The sequence below is a fragment of the Phyllobates terribilis genome, unplaced genomic scaffold (genome assembly GCF_046119375.1).
Source record: "Phyllobates terribilis strain yellow unplaced genomic scaffold, ASM4611937v1 Scaffold_2__4_contigs__length_985480577, whole genome shotgun sequence".
In the NCBI taxonomy this organism is placed as follows: domain Eukaryota; kingdom Metazoa; phylum Chordata; class Amphibia; order Anura; family Dendrobatidae; genus Phyllobates; species Phyllobates terribilis.
The window spans coordinates 807,788,001-807,807,281 of NW_027362762.1; the positions used below are offsets into that span (position 1 = coordinate 807,788,001).

General features: G+C 43.9%; 1 protein-coding gene across 1 annotated transcript in view; it reads left to right on the forward strand.

Moving 5' to 3' along the window:
- Positions 1 to 1,048: 1,048 nt before the first annotated feature.
- EIF2S3 (eukaryotic translation initiation factor 2 subunit gamma) overlaps positions 1,049 to 19,281 on the forward strand; it is a 36,393-nt gene continuing 18,160 nt past the window's right edge. The window contains exons 1-5 of the mRNA XM_073667526.1: positions 1,049 to 1,200; positions 6,786 to 6,849; positions 7,228 to 7,355; positions 8,561 to 8,682; positions 18,478 to 18,572. Coding sequence (XP_073523627.1) covers positions 1,132 to 1,200; positions 6,786 to 6,849; positions 7,228 to 7,355; positions 8,561 to 8,682; positions 18,478 to 18,572 — 478 coding nt within the window. The 5' untranslated portion in view covers positions 1,049 to 1,131. The remainder of the gene's footprint in view (positions 1,201 to 6,785; positions 6,850 to 7,227; positions 7,356 to 8,560; positions 8,683 to 18,477; positions 18,573 to 19,281) is intronic.

Sequence of the window (19,281 nt, forward strand, 5' to 3'; positions counted from 1 at the left end):
ACAACAAGGGGGTTGGTCCCAAGAGGCAGGTAGAAAGGGAAAGACACACGTATGGGGGTTGTTGGTGCCGTGTCTTGGTAGGGCTAGGTGCCACTACTTGGGCTATTAAAGATTGGGGTTTCTCAGCCTTTTGGCCAAGATGATCAAGTGCAGTATCTTTTGAAAAGGCGGCTTAGCCGGAGGCCGCCCTAGTAGATTGATATAATGCACACTGGGTTTGGTGCGATTGTTAGTACGCCAGGTGGCTCATATAGTCATCTGGTGGAAAGCATAGCCCCCCAGGATCAATGCCATTGGGCCGAGGAAGATCAAAAGCCCCCAAGTGCAAAGTGCCTCTGGAGTGGTGACCCACTTGGCACTTAGTTCATTCCCACCTAACAGGTAATATAATATACACCAGTTTATACAGGATATGTGTTCATTTCTCTGCAATCTACATGTACCCTATGTTCATTCCACATCTAAGATGCCAAAGAAACCAGTAAGTTGGAATGAATTGGACCAATAAGTTCTGTTCATTCTTTTCATTCCTTTTCTGTACGTCCCAGGCAATAGTTATGGGCTGCCCGTGCTCCTATCCGCATTGCCCTGATCCTACTGAAAGGGGCAGATGTAGTGAGCACATGTGACTTCTCATGTGATTACAGTAAGCTAGTACTCTACACAGCAGCTGAGTCCTGCGCTGGGATTCCCTGTATTTCGCCCATGGTGGTGTTTGCAGGTCATTAGATCCGCGCTGCTGTCCATGTCAGTGGTCGGATTGCATCATCTGCAGTGTCAGTGTGCTCAGTGCTGCTGCTGTGAGGAGGCTTCAGTGTGAATGATCTACTTCCGGTTACACAGCTCACAGCCCCGCAGATGATGCCCCGTGAGACTGTGCGGATGAATGAGCACGTAACCGGCACAGCTCGGCCCTACGGGCTTTACCCGGCACTCAGCTTGTAACCTCTACGTTCCCGCCCCTAAATCGTGACATCACCGTTCGTCCACCAATCACTTGCCAACCCTTGGGCAGAAAGGGCGGGTCTCACAAACTGATGTCGAGGTGCGGACCGCAGCCTGAACCGGAAGTGATTCCATGGGGCATGCTGGGATTGCCTGTAGTCTGCCAGTGACTTCCTCTTCAGCAAGATGGCGGGTGACGAGCCGGGAGTGACTCTGGGACAGCCGCATTTATCTAAGCAGGATCTGACTACTCTGGTGAGTTCTTCTGTGTTGCGGCCTCGGACGATGCCGGAGAGCTGCTGCCCCAGTGTGCGGCGGTGAGGAGGAGCGGACACATGAGCGCAGCATGCCGGCTGGGCTTATCTGCCACCGCGTGTTCTGCCGGGATCCGCACCGCAGGCCCGAGTATAGCCGCAGTGTGCACCGGGGCTGTGTGTGCGCGGCCGGGGGCGGCTCCCCGCTCACAGCCTGGACTGCTCTGCACCGGCCGCTCCTGAACGAGTCTCTGTGCGGACAGGAGGCGTCAGATACACCGTATGGGGGGAGCAGCAGTGGCCGATAATATGGAGACCCCCACACGTTCAGCTCTCCCATCCACCACTGCGGGGAGTGACCGGGAAGCCTACAGTCATAGGCCCTGGGAATTAAAGGGAAGCTGTCCGGTCCCGGTGCCCCCAGAGCCAGCAGCAGTGGTCTGCAGATCTCCTGCCTGACAGGCCGTGTGTTACATTACACACAAACTGATATTTACAAAAAGTATTTCTAAAGTCTGTTTATGATATGTAAGTGAGGCCTCTGACTAGTCAATGGGGCTTTAGTGTCTCCAGACTAGTCGGCCCACTTATCATGTTATCAAGCCCCTGTGAGTATGAGAACGTGACTTACAAGTGCGTCCCGGGTTCAGAGAGGCGCTCTGCGCACGGTCAGAAGTCTTCTGCGCTTCCAGTCGTGTGTCTCTCTGAAGCCGGCCCACGTACACTCGTCTTCAGAGGATCAGTGACGTGAGGGGAAGAAGCCGCACACATGCACAGGTAACTATAGCGCTGGCGATGACACCTGTAAGTTATGATATCATACCCAAGTGTGCGTCATAACATGCTAAGTGGGCCGACTAGTCTGGAGACACAACTAGTCAAAGGCCTCATTTACATATCATAAATGGACTATATAAATACTTTTTATAAAGATCTGTTATTGTGTGTAACGTAATACACTAAAGCAGAGGATTATATGATGAAAACATGATTTATATTGAGTCTTTCTCACAAAACTATATACCAGTCCGCTCAGCTCCACCTGCTCTATAACATGGTGCCTACAGATTGGACTGTATTTTCATGGTGACAGGTTCCCTTTAAATGTGATCAGCAGGCATCTGAATCTGTGGTCCTCTGATTTGCTCGCCTGTGAATGCGACATTGAAAGAGCAGGATTAACCCTTTCAGTCTCTATGAAACATTCAGAGCAGTATCAAATCAATGTACATTAGTACTGAAATGAGACATCCAAACACGCAATGGGGTTAACACCTGTCACCGAGGTTGATGTGGTCTTGATATTCTTTTGTCTGGGTGCTTTACTTCAACACAACAGTGGAATTTTTGTTATTCCACCAAGACCGTCCAAACAGTTGTAAGTCAAAAAGTCAGGCGTTTTATGCTTAGTTTCTTCTTGGGGAGTAGTCAGACGGCCATATAAATAAGACGAAGATCAGCACGCAGTGCACGGATTGGCCGCGGCTCTACTGACCAAGCGTGACAGCTATATAAAAATACATGCATCTGTCACGCTTGGCTAAGGAGAGCTGCCGGCCAGTCTGTGCACTGCGGTCTGATTTATCCGCTGTCTGGCTGTACCCTTAGTGAAAAATTTTACCTTTATTTTATCCTTTTATAATTCATGGCAACATTTCACCCACAAATGGCCTCAAACCTGTATTAAAAGAGGTAAAATGCACCCAAAGAGAGGTTTTGTAGTCTGGAACAGTCTAATATATTTTAAAGCGAATCTGTCTTCAGAAAAACGCTATTGGGCCACAGCTCCATTCTCTGTATTCGGTATTTTTCTCAGGAGTGGGAGCCAAATCCAGGAGTGGGTGATAAATGCAGAATTGGTGACTTGTTTCTATTATACCTTTTCTCTGATTGTTCCTCTCCTGGTTGTGGCTCCCACTCCTGAGAAAAAATACTGAACAAATACTGATAGTGGGACCGTGGCCTTAACATCCAGTAATTGGGTTAATCTTTCTAGGGTGCATAGGCAGTCTGCGCTTAAAGGGTGGCGACTATTCATGCCCCCAAGTTAGTTTTATCAAAGTTTGATCCATAAAAAAAATAAATAACACTAATACTAGGCAACCACCTTCAATGTGAATTGTTAGGCGTGCGAGTGGTTGTTTCAGCAATATTTTGCACTTTTCGCCTTTATCAAGAGGGGCTTGCTGCGTTCTGCAATGTATTTAATATTGAGGTTTTTGCTTTTTTTTCTGTGATGTTTTTTTTTTTGCATGTTTGATCCCTGTTGACATCACTTTCTTTGTATATGGCTTTCATTGTAGACCTTAATGATACAATCAGGGCTATGGAGACTGTGAATCAAATTTGCAACTTTGACTTCCTTATGGCTTGTGTGTAAATTCCTATGAAAGTAGATGTGCGATAAGCTGTGAATTCTATTAATGATACATGATCATATTTATTGTTGGGGTCGGTACATTTCTACCTCTTGCGACTCCCCACAGCTCTGGTCACAATGTGTCAGATTGGCTTCATGTTGGTGTGAAAGCCAGGAATGGTTATGTTGCTGATCGCTATGAGATGGTAATGGAAAACAATGCTGACCAGCAGGGTCTCATTGATGTCACTGGTGCTTACAGATCAGTATGAATATATCGGCCTGTTCGCATGCGATCGTCTATTTTGATAATGGACAGTGGACCACCGTATACTTTACTCCATCCATGGCCTCGTATACACGGATTCAATGTAATTCCAAATAGAGAAGTCGTTCATACGGCTTCCAAAGGAGCCCAGCCTAATTTTATGTTTGTTTTTTTTTTTTTGTCAAGATGCATAAGGATTAGTGTTAAGCGAGTATGTTTCATTAACCGTTTCCGGCGAGCACGCTCTGATGCTAGCCAAGTATTTTAGCATGCTCTTCATTTCGTGCTCGAACAGGCAAACTCTGCATGTGTGACAGCTGTCTAACAGCCATGACGCTTGCAACCGCGGCGACAGTAAAAGAAATGCCGAGCACGCTAAAATACTTGGTGAGCACCCGAGCGTGCTCGCCGGAAAGGGTTAATGAAACATACTCGCTCAACACTAATAAGGATATATTTGCTGACCCCCTTCAATACGCTTTGGTAGCTGCAGACTTCAGCACTGGCTATTGGTGAATTATTAGCGTTGGCTATGTGCACACGATCCGTACAGGCAGTGCTTTGATCGCAGCAAACTGTATGCTGCGTCCAAAGCGCTGCTTTATATGAACGCTGGTGAATCCGCATGTGGTCATTAAACCATGCGGGTTTACCGCATTCAATACACTGTACTGATCTAATTTCTCTTGCGGAGATGAGCGACTCCACAAGAGAAATTGTGATGCTGCGGTCCTGAAAGACGCGCCACATATCCATGGGTGATCCCCCAGGTGCACGGAGACACATAGTGGACATGGGATTTCTAGAAATCCCATCCACTATACTGTAACACCTGGACGCTGCAGGTTTGACGCTGCATAACACGCAGCGTCAAAAACGTACCCTTATTAGGGTTTATCCATGTGTCAGTATCCGTCCTCTGATATTTTGCATCAGTGTTTGTATGCCAAAACCAGCAGTGTAACTTGCATAGAACTGTAATGGAAAGATTGAAACCTGTTCTGTGTTTTGGAGATACAAATACTGATGTGTGAATAAAGCCTTAAAGGGACCCTGTCACAATTTTTTTTTTTTTTTTTTTTTTTTGTTTAAGCTTCAAAACCCTGCCCATCACCTTTAAGATAATAAGAATAAGGTTCCTGCAACCCCTTTATATCCACAGATGTGCCGCTGCATACCTCAGAAAAAATGTTTTCTACTTGTCCCTCGCTGTATGTAAATTGCACGGCCCAGACTGATGGGTGTCTCCCTCATTGTGTCCCTTCAAACACCGCCTCTTATAAGTGCATGTAAGTGGATGACGTCTGTCATCCACATGGCACCCGAAGTCTTGCGCCTGCGCGCTGGAATCACTGGCCGTTCAATAGGGCTCAATGAGGAGTCTGCACAGCTCTCCGATTCCAGTGCGCAGGCGCAAGACTTCGGGTGCCATGTGGATGACAGACTTCATCCACTTACATGTACTTATAAGAGGCGGTGTTTGAAGGGATCGGGGTGGCGCTGATTACAATGTGGAGACACCCATCAGTCTGGGCCGTGCAATTTACATACAGCGAGGGACAAGTAGAAAAACTTTTTCTGAGGTATGCAATGGCACATCTGTGGATATAAAGGGGTTGCAGGAACCTCATTCTTATGATCTTAAAGGTGATGGGTGGGTTTATAAGCTAAAAAACAATGACTGGTTCCCTTTAGGCCCATTGTTGGGCGTCCTGACACATCTTATGTGAGTCACCCTTTGTCCATCCATCTCTCATGGGTCAGACCTTTCTTCCTGTGGAGCTCTTATCAGTGATGTCCATTATATATAGTGTTAATGCCCTCCTGGCGGTCACACGCGGTGTAATTAATGCTGTTTCTTGGTATGATTTTCCTCAACACAGTACAGATTTTAGGAAATGTTCAGCACAGTACATATTAGAGTTTAATGAGGCTTCATAAAGATAGATCATCAATATCAGATTGTTGGACGGCCCAGCACCAGGTCTCACACTGGCTAGGTGTTGTATGAGTCTGAAAAGCACGGCCTGTACACTGTATATTGGCTGTGTCTGGGGGCTGCAGCTCTGCCCCTATTCATCAGCTCTGCAGTGGCCAGTACATGGGGTGCATGGTGAGCGGCCCATGGTATTACTATTGAGCCTGTAGACACTGCGTGCGGTGTACAGGAGCTGCGCACTACACAGCCGTATTTTGAGATCGGTGGGGGGTCTCAGGAACCATACCCCCATTGATCATAGGCTATTTGCAGTGTTTGCTGCTCCTATAGAAGAAATGCTTTGCTTGCTGTATGTATCCCTGGCATTAGCTGATAACACAACGTTGCTGGTGTATATTAGGTCTCAGGCTGTAAGTGACCGCCAGAAATCGGGTAGAGAAGCTTTCCTAACCCTTAGGCCTCATTCAGACATTCTTTTTTATGTACATGTCCTAGCTGTATTTTCAGCTAGAATACCTACCCTTTATAACCTATGGAGCTGTTCACATGTCCATGTTTTTTTTTTGCAGATTGAATGGTCTGCAAAAAATCACGGTGATATTTTGGTTTTTGATCCAAATCCTAGATCACAATTACCCATATAAGTCTGAGGAAATCACGTACGGCGTCGGTGTGCTGTCCATGATCACAGTGTAATGGATAGGTGAAGCTCTGTCATTTATTTCCATTAGTGAAGATAACGGCTCAAACACTGATGGTAAAAACAGCCACTGACCAAACGCTTGAAATAGAAAAATATCTGATCCCAAACACTAATGAGCACCGCTCCACATTCTGATGCATGAGATAAACCACTGATGTCTGAACAAGGCCTTATTTCTGCCTATAATAAAAAGACAATGTCAAAGATTCCCAGGTCTCGGGGAAGAGCTCGGCGATAAAGTTAAGAGATAATGTGTATTGTATGGATTATAAAATGTTCATGGAATATGTCTTCAAAGCACTTTCTATTTTTTACAGAATGTCACCAAGTTGACTCCACTTTCGCCAGAAATCATCAGCAGACAAGCCACAATTAACATAGGTAAAATCTGCTCCTCGTAATGGTATAGCGAACAGGCTGTCCCGGTCTTTGTTCACTACAATAAAATGTCGCCCAGTTCCCCCGACTGGTGTGAACTGCGTATGCCAGGGGCGTGCTCTGTTCACAGCTGATCGGCCGTAGTATAGGAGACGCGGTCAGTGTCTGACCACCATTTCCTGTGCGCTGAGGCTGCCGTGTTAGCGCTAAGTCGTGCTCTGACACATACACACCAGCAAATAAAAATGGCAGCCCCCACTGGCTGCAGAAAAAAATAATCCATTTTAGTATAGTAGATTTTATATTGTTTTTACAAATATTTATGTAATTTTTAATATAAATTGTGATGCATTACCTTAACGGTCAGATTTGCTGTTCTAGGTACCATTGGTCATGTAGCCCATGGAAAGTCAACCGTAGTAAAAGCCATTTCTGGTGTGCACACTGTCCGATTTAAGAATGAACTTGAGAGGAACATTACCATCAAGCTTGGATATGCCAATGCCAAGGTGAGTTCACATTGCATATACACAAACACATTATTTATTTATTTTTTTTTTTATACAATCTACCGTATTTTTCGGACTATAAGACACACTGGACCATAAGACTCACCTAGGTTTTAGAGGAGGAAAATAGAAAAAAATGAAGCAAAAAATGTGGTCACGATGCACTGTTAAGGGGGAGGGGATCTGCTGCTGACACTGGTATAGGGGTAATGTCTCCCAATTCTGTTAATATCACCCATCCTTGTACATATGCCCACCCTTCCTATTATGCATGGCACCCCTCGTCCCCCATCCTGGCATGCATGGCACCCCTCGTCCCCCATCCTGGCATGCATGGCACCCCTCGTCCCCATCACGCTGCACATAATAAAAAATAAAATAAACACTTGTACTCTCCTTTCTTCCCTGTGCTCCAGCGCTGCGTCCTGCTCTGCTGCCAGCATTGATCTCACCATGTGAGCCGCGCATGGCATCACTGCCATGCGCTCTCACAAGGTGAGATCAGCTGCGGGACGTTACTGCTCCCCACGCTGGGACTGTGTGCATGGGGAGCACTGAATATTCATTCTCCTTAATAGCCGGCACACAGTGTAGCCGCAGCGCGGCTCCTGCTGCTGCCGGGTGATCGCGTGTGCCCGCTATTAAAGAGCATGAATTTTCACCCCTCTCCCATGGGCGTGGAGAGGGGTGAATATTCATGCCCTTTTAATAACGGGCACACGCTATCGCACGGCTGCGGCTACACTGTGTGCCGGCTATAAGAAGAATGAATATTCAGTGGCCCCCATGCCCATGGGCGTGGAGAGCAGTGAATATTTTTTATTTAGCAGCGGGGGCAGTGTAGGCTGCAGCTGCCTCCTGTGCCCTGCTCCTACGCCACTGCCGCTCCCCCCCCACACCCTCCACAGTGTGTGTATGTGTGTTTATAGTCCGAAAAATACGGTATATACCTGGGATTTTATTCCACTAATGACAATCTCTCGTTAACATGGTCTCTATATTCAGAGGAGGTTCACTAGTCTGGTTCTGATATTTCAGATTATCATCCAACTCTAATTTGGAAGTTTGTGCTGAGTTTCCGGTCTTTCAATGATGACCGGCTGCCTACAATTTAGGATAATTTTAGATTTATTGCAAAGTAATTTCCATAACACTAAAACTCTATTGCCCTGATGTGCTTTGTTTAATGACTGCTGGCATTGCAGATCTACAAACTTGATGACCCGAGCTGTTCTCGGCCTGAGTGCTACCGTTCCTGCGGCAGCAGCACCCCTGATGAATTTCCCACAGACATACCCAACACCAAGGGCAACTTTAAATTGGTCCGGTAAGTAGCTGATGAAAATGTGTGCGTTGAGTCAGGCAGATTTGGCGCTCGTTAGAAAACAGCCACTATGTAGTTGGGAATTTTACCGTATTCCTTAGGTTATATGTGTTTTGTGCATAACGTGTCATGATTTAGCATTTGATAGGATGTAAAGTTTTACGCAAAAATAAATCTAATTCAGATTGAGAAGTGTCTTTTGATTTTTATTATGGGGCAATATTCTGCCTTGGATAAATCACTTTTAAATGGTGATGTGGAATAAAAAAACGTCTCTGTGCAACTATTAGTTTATACAGATGCTGAAAATAAAGCATTATTTAACCGGTTCCCGACCGCCCACTGTAGATAAACGTCGGCGCTTGCCGGGCTCTGTGCAGTGCCGACGTTTAAAAACGGTGGGTGGTCTCGCAGTGCTCAGGACCCCCAGGGTCCTGCAAGCACTGTGATTCCGGTGCAGAGCGTTAGCTCTGACAGGGTACATCATCGGGACCTGATTAGATCAGGTCCCAGTGATGTTAACCCTTTGCTGTCTTCTATATGCTGTGATCTATAGTGATCGCGGCATATAGGAGACAGCAGGAAGAGAGGGGCTCGTCTTACTTACCTCCGAAGACCTCCGTTTCGTTTGAGGACCTGGGGTTGCTATGGCAGCTGGAGGTCACATGACCGCCTCCAGCTCTGCCATATATGGTGTCCTTCCTGTCTGGCTTCAGCCTGTATGTAGCTGAAGTCAGACAGGAGACTGACTGAAACATAGAATGGTAGAGTTGGAAGGGACCTCCTGGGTCATCTGGTCCAACCCCCTGCTCAAAGCAGGATTCACTAGATCATCTCAGACAGATGTCTGTCCAGCCTCTGTTTGAAGACGTCCATTGAAGGGGAACTCACCACCTCTCGTGGCAGCCTGTTCCACTCATTAATCACCCTAACTGTCAAAAAGTTTTTTCTAATATCTAATCTGTGTCTCCTCCCATTTAGTTTCATCCCATTGCTTCTAGTCTTTCCTTGTGCAAATGAGAATAAAGATGATCCTTCTACAATGTGACAGCCCTTGACATATTTGTAGACAGCTATTAAGTCTCTTCTCAGTCTTCTTTTTTGCAAGCTAAACATTCCCAAATCCTGCAACCGTTCCTCATAGGACATGGTTTGCAGACCAGTCACCATTCTGGTCGCTCTTCTCTGAACTTGCTCCAGTTTGTCTGTCTTTTTTAAAATGTGGTGCCCAAAACTGTACACAGTATTCCAGATGAGGTCTGACCAAAGAGGAGTAAAGACCGATAATGACTTCACGTGATCTAGACTGTATGCTTCTGTTAATACATCCCAGAATTGTATTTGCCTTTTTTGCTGCTGCATCACACTGTTGACTCATGTTCAGTCTATGATCTATTAGTATACCTAAGTCTTTTTCACATGTACTGTTGCTTAGCTCTATTCCTCCCATTCTGTATATGCTTTTTTCATTTTTATTGCCCAGATGTAGTACTTTGCATTTTTCCCTGTTAAAAACCATTCTGTTGGTTGCTGCCCACTGCTCCAGTTTATTTAGGTCTTTTTGAATCCTCTCTCTCTCTTCTCTAGTATTAGCTATCCCTCCTAGCTTTGTGTCATCAGCAAATTTAATCAGTTTACCCTCAATTCCTTCATCTAAATCATTGATAAAGATGTTGAACAATACAGGTCCCAGGACGGAGCCCTGTGGTACCCCACTTGAGACATTCATCCAGCTGGATGTGAAGCCATTTACAACCACCCTTTGAGTCCGATCACTAAGCCAGTTATGAATCCACCTAACAGTTGCCTGGTCCATTGCATACTTGGTCATTTTTTCAATAAGGATGTTGTGAGATACTTTGTCAAATGCTTTGCTGAAGTCAAGATATACTATATCTACAGCATTTCCCTGATCCACCCAGTCAGTGATTCTGTCATAGAAGGAAATTAAGTTAGTCTGACATGACTTGTTAGTTACAAACCCATGCTGACTCTGGTTAATCACTTCATTCTTATCCATGTACTTACATACATGTTGTTTAATAATTTGTTCAAAGATCTTTCCTGGTATAGAAGTCAGACTCACCGGCCTATAGTTCCCTGGGTCCACCTTCTTCCCCTTTTTGAAGATCGGAACAACATTTGCTCTTCTCCAGTCTTCTGGGACTTCTCCTGTTCTCCAAGAATTTTCAAAGATTATGGAGAGTGGTTCTAAAATTTCTTCTACAATCTCCTTCAGTACTCTGGGGTGTAATTCATCTGGACCTGGAGACTTGAACTCATTTATGTTAGCTAAATATTCCCTCACAATCTTTCTGTTTACTGATAACTTGGATTCCTCTATTCCTTTAAAAGGACAGTGAAGATCAGTTGATGTTACATTTTCTTTCTGAGAGAAAACAGATGCAAAATAGGAATTAAAAAGTTCGGCCTTCTCAACATCCTCTCTTACCATTTCTCCATTTTCATCCTGTAAAAATCCTATAGCATCTTTGACTTTTCTTTTACTTTTGACATACCCCCAAAATCCTTTTTTATTGCTTTTGACATCTCTTGCAAGCCTTAATTCATTGTCAGCTTTAGCTAACCTGATACGTGCCCTGCAGGATCTGCAGACTGCATTATAATCTTCTTTAGATATGCCTCCCTCTTTCCATTTAATAAACATTTCTTTCTTTCTTTTTAGCATGTGTTTAAGTTCTGTGTTCATCCATCCTGGTTTCCTTAAATGCTTCCCATTCTTCCTACTTTTCGGGATTGTTAACGATTGTGCTTTGAGAATCTCATTTTTAAAAATTTCCCATCCTTCCTGGACATTTTTGTCCTTAAGGACATCCAGCCATTGGATCCCTCCTATTCTCTGTCTGAGTCTCTTAAAATCTGCCTTTCTAAAATCTAACCTTGAAGTTTGAGTCTTCACATGTCTTCCTCCTCTAGTTATCCAAAATTCTATAATAGCATGATCGCTGCCTCCTAGGGTCCCAGCCACCTTTACCTCCTCAACCATTTCCTCCCTGTTTATAAGAATTAGATCCAAAGTAGCAGATCCCCTTGTTTTCTCCCCTACCTTTTGGAAGATAAAGTTGTCAGCAAGAGAGGATAAGAATTTGCTTGACCTGTTAGTTTTACTTGAGAGAGATTCCCAACAAATGTCTGGATAGTTGAAATCTCCCATGACCACTACGTCATATTTTTTGGAGAACTTGGTCATTTGATACATAAAGAGTTCATCCATATCTTCAGCTTGCCCAGGTGGCCTGTAGTAAATGCCTACAATGGTGTCCTTTCCGTTGTTCTCTCCTTGTATTCTTACCCAAACAGTTTCCACAGAACTCCCAGTCTCTGAAGCTTCAATCTCTGTGCAGATATACGCTTTTCTAACATACAATACAACACCTCCTCCTCGTTTATCAAGTCTATTTCTTGCAAATAAGTTGTATCCTTTTAGCCTTTTATTCCAATCATGTGTATCGTCCCACCAAGTTTCAGTGATTCCAATGACATCATATTCCTTTTCCTGCATTAGTAGTTCCAATTCTCCTTGTTTGTTGCCCATGCTTTGTGCATTTGTATAAAAACATTTTAGTTTGTGATTGGTTTCTCTTCCTCCCATATTTTTATTATTTAGATTTTTTTGTCTTTGTTCTTCTTTTCCACTTCCAGTAGCAGAGATCTCAATAGTATTTGTCAGCTGTATGGCTTTTTCTGGCCTTTTGAAGATCTCATATAATGTAATATATGTGTATTACATTACATGAGATCAGTGATCAGAAAAATAAAAATTAATGTCCCATACAGGGACTAAGTAAAAATGTAAAAAAAAGTAAAAAAAAAAGGTTTTAAACTATTAAAAAAAAAAATCACAAAATAAATAAAAATAAATAAATAAAATATTAAACCAATAAATCCGTAAATTACAAAACCAAAAAAAGTACACATATTTGGTATCGCCGCGTCCGAAACAACCCGAGCTATAAAACTGTCACACTAACTCCTTCTGTGCACACCGTAATAAAAATAAATAAAAAACGGAGCAAAAAAATATGCTTTTTCATCATATCGCCAAACAAAAAGTGGAAAAAAATGCGATCAAAAAGCAGAATAGAAATAAAAATGGTACCACTGAAAACGTCATCTTGTTCCGCAAAAAAAAGCCGCCATACAGCTCCATCAGCCAAAAAATAAAAAAGTTATAGCGCTCAGAATAAAGCAATGCAAAAAAAATATTTTTTTTTCTATAAAATTGTTTTATTGTGTAAAAGCGCCAAAACATAAAAAAAATACAGTAAGTGTAGTATCGCTGTAAACGTACTGACCCGAAGAATAACGCTGCCTGATCACTTTTACCACACGCAGAACGGCATAAAAAAAAACTCAAAAAACAATTCCTGAAGTGTTTGTTTTTGTTAACTTTACCTCCCAAAAAACGGAATAGAAGGCGATCAAAAAATGTCACGTGCCCAAAAATGGTTCCAATAAAAATTTCAACTCGTCCTGCAAAAAACAAGCCGTCACATGACTGTCGGCCGAAATATGGAAAAATTATAGCTCTCAAAATATGGTGATGCAAAAACTAGATTTTGCAAAAAAAGCGTATTTTAGTGTGTGACAGCTGTCAGTCATAAAAACCCGATATAAATCTGGTATCTCTGTAATCGCACCGACCCGAAGAATAAAGTAATCTAATCAGTTATATCACACTAGGAACGGCATAAAAAATAAATAAAACAAATATTATTTACCTGCTACTGATTTGTTTATTATGTCTCCCAAAGATCCCAGTAAGGCTCTGCTCACATTTATCCTGTGCTCTGCGCTGAGCACTTACACCAGAGTTTCCGTGTAAATCTCTGAAATACGTGATTCAGCCAGAACCCATGATGGAAGATTCCCTGTAATGAGGCAGATATAGGCCACTGTGGACGCCGTCTAGCCTGGGATCCCACGGTGTCATTTGTTTTAGGCGTGCATAAAAGTGCGGTTGGCCACAGTTTTGTGCACTTCTGAAAAAAAGGACACCACTAAACAGAGGCCAGACGGAGTCCAGAGTAACTCTGCTGCCTCATTACAGTGAATGGATCCTGCAGGGGTTTCATCTGAATTACATCACTTGGAAAATTAGATGGAAACCCCGATGTAAGTGCTCAGCCTAGAGAGCCGGATAAATGTTATGCAAAATGTTCCCAATAAAAGCTTCAACTCAGTCCTCAAAAAAAGCTAGTCCCCACTCAGGTCCATCATCTGTTAAAAATATAAGGGACTTCCAAGTTACTGGTAGCAGAAAGGCTCTGGAAAAGCAAAATGGTCCTTGCCCCCCAAAAGAAATTCAGAAAATTTTGTGCTCCCAAATCCAAATGCCTATTCTACAATAATTTGTTCTCCAATTGTCAAATAGCGCTCCTTCCCCCTCAAATCTCACCGTATGGCTAAGTGGTACGATACAGCCACATATGGGGTATTGACACTTTTAGAAGAAATTGTGTGACACATTTCGGCACCATTTTTACCCATTGCCCTGTGTGAAAATGTAAAATCTGAGGGTAAAACATTTTTTTGTGGTAAAAATATAATTATGCTTTTTTCACTGCCCAATGGTATAAATTTAAAAATTAAAAAATGCTCACTACTTCCCTAGATGAATTCCTTGAGAGGTGTAGTTTACAAAATGGGGTCACTTGTGGGGGTTTCTGCTGTTTTGGCATGTCAGCGACTCTTCAAATGTGACATGGTGTCTGCTGCCTATCCCAGCCAACATAGCGCTTCTTTCTCTTCCGAACCCTGCCGTACACCAAAGCAGTGGTTTTCCCCCACATATGGGGTATCGGCGTACTCAGGAGAAATTGCACAGCAAATTTCATGGTGCAATTTCTCCTGTTACCCTTATGATAATGCAAAATTAGGGAATGAAAAACATTTTTTTATGGGAAAAATGTGAAAATTTTATTTTTACGGCTCAATATTATAAACTTCTGTGAAGCAGCTGGGGGTGCAAGGTGCTCACCACACATCTAGATAAGTTCCCTAAGGGGTCTAGTTTCCAAAATGGTGGCACTTGTGGGGGGTTTCCACTGTTTAGGCACATTAGGGGCTCCCCAAATGTGACATGGCGTCCGCTAATTATTCAAACAAATTTTACATTCAAAAAGTCAAATGGCGCTCCTTCCCTTTCAAACCCTGCCATGTGCCCAAACAGTAATTTGCCTCCACATATGGGGTATCGGCGTGTTCAGGAGAAATTGCACAACAAATTTCATGGTGCAATTTATCCTGTTACCCTTATGATAATACAAAATTAGGGAATGAAAAACATTTTTTGAGGGAAAAATGTGAAAATTTTATTTTTACGGCTCAATATTATAAACTTCTGTGAAGCAGCTGGGGGTGCAAGGTGCTCACCACACATCTAGATAAGTTCCCTAAGGGGTCTAGTTTCCAAAATGGTGTCACTTGTGGGGGGTTTCCACTGTTTAGGCACATCAGGAGCTCTCCAAACGCAACATGGCGTCCGCTAATTATTCAGACAAATTTTACATTCAAAAAGTCTAATGGCGCTCCTTCCCTTCTGAACCCTGCCGTGCGCCCAAACAGTGGTTTTCCCTCACATATGGGGTATCAGCACGCTCAAGAGAAACTGCACAAAAAAATTTGGGGTCCATTTTTTCATGTTACCCCTGTGAAAATAAAAAAATTGGGTCTAAAGTAACATTTTTGTGAAAAAAGTTAAATGTTAATTTTTTTTCTTCCACATTCCAAAAATTCCTGTGAAGCACCTGAAGGGTTAATAAAGTTCTTGAATGTGGTTTTGAGCACCTTGAGGGGTGCAGTTTTTAGAATGGTGTCACTTTTGGGTATTTTCTGTCATAAAGACCCCTCAAAGTGACTTCAAATATGATGTGGTCCCTAAAAAAAAATGTTTTTGTAAATTTTGTTGGAAAAATGAGAAATCGCTGGTCAACTTTTAACCCTTATAGCTCCCTAACAAAAAAAAATTTGGGTTCCAAAATTGTGCTGATGTAAAGTAGACATGTGGAAAATGTTATTTATTAACTATTTTGTGTGACATATCTCTCTGATTTTAAGGGCATGAAAATTCAAAGTTTGAAATTTGGTGAAAATTTTGAAAATTTTGCAAATTTCCGATTTTTTCACAAATAAACGCAAGTGATATCGAAGAAATTTTACCACTATCATGAAGTACAATATGTCACGAAAAAACAATCTCAGAATCAGGGGAATACGTTGAAGCGTTCCAGGGTAATTACTTCATAAACTGGCAGTGGTCAGAATTGAAAAAATTGGCCCGGTCACGAAGGCAAAAACAGGCTCTGGCGCGAAGTGGTTTTAAAGTACCTTTTAAAGCACTACTCCAGAGTTTTATTTGTTTTTTTTTTAATTGCAACGCTGGAGTGGTGCTTGTAATCCAAGTTCCCTGCCTCTACTCTCATTTACCTGTCGACGTCTCCGCTCCCATCAGTCTCCAGCAGTTTGTGATCTACAAGATTGCTCCAGTGTTTACTGAAGTGAGCCGGAGGTCACATTTCAGTGCAAGTCTATGGGAGCCTCGTTCTGGCTCTTATAGATTTGCATTGAGCGATTGAGCTAGAGACTTATTACTTCTGGACAGTCAGAACCTGCAGTCATAAGATGGTGCTGTGGGTTCGGAGCGGCGGTGATAGGTGAAGATGGTGGCGGGTAAGTATGATAGTAGGGGCAGAGACCTTGGATTAGAATCATGACTCCAGTGCTGGGAAAAAAAAAAAACACCCCGCTGGAGTGGTGCTTTACCTGTGCCCAATACTTGGGCAATGTTTACATTTTTCTGGACCTGACTTATCTCTAACCAGTGCCCGTCTGGCATATGTCTGGGTATTATGTGTTGAAAAACTTCCTTTCTATGCCGAGCCATGAATTCGTGATGAACTTTCATTTTACAATTTGAGGCTGCATTCACACATTGCGTATTTCCCTGCATTTTTTTACGCGTGCATATTTTCCTGCTTTTATGGAGGTGCAGGAGAAAATGAAGTGTGAGGAGCATGGACACCTGTATATAATGTAATGTATGTGTATGTATGTAATGTACGTGTCTGTGTCGTGTGTGCGAGTGTCCCCCTAGCAGTGTATGTACAGACAGCTTCTGGCTGCAGCACATACACTGCTTTAAAAGGAAAAAACTATGGATACTCACCTATCCGATAGATGGGAGGGCCGTCCGGTCCGGTCCCGCGGCTTCCAGCATCTGCCGTGAAGCGATCAGCTGACTGTCACGTGACCGGCTTGTAAATCAGTTGACCGGAAGCCGGTAAGCTACAGTTAACTGATCGCTTCACCGGCAGATGCTGGAGGCGGCGGGACCGGACCGGACGGCTCTCATATCCATCGGATAGGTGAGTATCCATAGTTTCTCCTGCGCCTCCATAAAAAAGCGCTGGAATTACGCAGTGTGTGAACACCGCTGCGTAATTCCATCGCTTATAATGGGCACAATAGGAGAAAGCGCGGGACGCAGCTGCGTAAAGAATTGACATGTCAGCGCGGGACGCAGCTGCGTAAAGAATTGACATGTCAGCGCGGGACGCAGCTGCGTAAAGAATTGACATGTCAGCGCGGGACGCAGCTGCGTAAAGAATTGACATGTCAGCGCGGGACGCAGCTGCGTAAAGAATTGACATGTCAGCGCGGGACGCAGCTGCGTAAAGAATTGACATGTCAGCGCGGGACGCAGCTGCGTAAAGAATTGACATGTCAGCGCGGGACGCAGCTGCGTAAAGAATTGACATGTCAGCGCGGGACGCAGCTGCGTAAAGAATTGACATGTCAGCGCGGGACGCAGCTGCGTAAAGAATTGACATGTCAGCGCGGGACGCAGCTGCGTAAAGAATTGACATGTCAGCGCGGGACGCAGCTGCGTAAAGAATTGACATGTCAGCGCGGGACGCAGCTGCGTAAAGAATTGACATGTCAGCGCGGGACGCAGCTGCGTAAAGAATTGACATGTCAGCGCGGGACGCAGCTGCGTAAAGAATTGACATGTCAGCGCGGGACGCAGCTGCGTAAAGAATTGACATGTCAGCGCGGGACGCAGCTGCGTAAAGAATTGACATGTCAGCGCGGGACGCAGCTGCGTAAAGAATTGACATGTCAGCGCGGGACGCAGCTGCGTAAAGAATTGACATGTCAGCGCGGGACGCAGCTGCGTAAAGAATTGACATGTCAGCGCGGGACGCAGCTGCGTAAAGAATTGACATGTCAGCGCGGGACGCAGCTGCGTAAAGAATTGACATGTCAGCGCGGGACGCAGCTGCGTAAAGAATTGACATGTCAGCGCGGGACGCAGCTGCGTAAAGAATTGACATGTCAGCGCGGGACGCAGCTGCGTAAAGAATTGACATGTCAGCGCGGGACGCAGCTGCGTAAAGAATTGACATGTCAGCGCGGGACGCAGCTGCGTAAAGAATTGACATGTCAGCGCGGGACGCAGCTGCGCTTTCGCTTCGTAAAATCACACAGTCTGAACGGCAAAGTGAATTTCTCATTCACTTTGCTGGCAGACACAAGGCACATTGCGTATTTTCGTGCGCTTTTTCAAAATACGCAATGTGTGAACGCAGCCTGAAACATGAAAGTCTAAAAATTGAGAATTCAAGAGAAGACTATGCGTAATGTCACAGCTGCCATAACAATGAATGAATATTACTCTATGAAAAAGAAACTACTTGTTTCAGCATTTTTAATTTCAGCGTTCGTTTGTGCCTTTTATGAGGGCACCCTTTAAGTGCTTGTTATCCTGTTTTGCAGGCATGTATCTTTTGTAGATTGCCCAGGTCACGATATTTTGATGGCAACTATGCTGAACGGTGCAGCTGTTATGGATGCTGCCTTATTGTTAATAGGTGAGTTTGCACATATCTGTAATGTATTTTCAGCATAATATCTTTTCTCATGTTTTATTATGTTTTAGTTTTTGTGTTGCGCTGTTTATATCTGACTGCAGAATGAGTTTATTAAGAATCCGGCAGTCGGCCCGTTCTGATTGATTTATAAGTTTGGTTTTTTCAGCTGTCTTTTACTGAGCTCTTCTTAGAACATGTAATGACCACATGGTAGTTGAGCTGTTCTTATAAGGAGGTCAGTGGTCATAATTACGCTGGCATGTGTTGAGTAAAACTCAAGTAATGTATAAACTTTCAGGAGTTGACTGAATCCTTAGTTAAGGGGTTTCACACCTTCAGGAAAGTCAACTCCAAACGTTGTAAAATACCTAAAATAACCAACAGAAGCAGGTACTTTCACCTCCCTGCGTCCAGGACAGGACCTCCTCCCCACCGCTATTTGATGGCACACATTGAAGGCAAGCATCACTGCTGCAGCACAGGTTGCTGTTAAGTGATTGGCAACCTAGCTTGGCAGAACTGCTGAGCTTAGTGATTGGCTGCAGCAGTGATGGATGGTATTGACATGATGTCACCATAGAAGATCAAATACTGAGAGCCAACTGGCAGCGGGAAGCTGGCACTGCATCGGGAAGAGTGAGTACCTGCTCGGCTTGTTTAAAGTTTTTTTTTCCCTGAAAATGAAAACCCATTTGGTTCATTCTGCAGC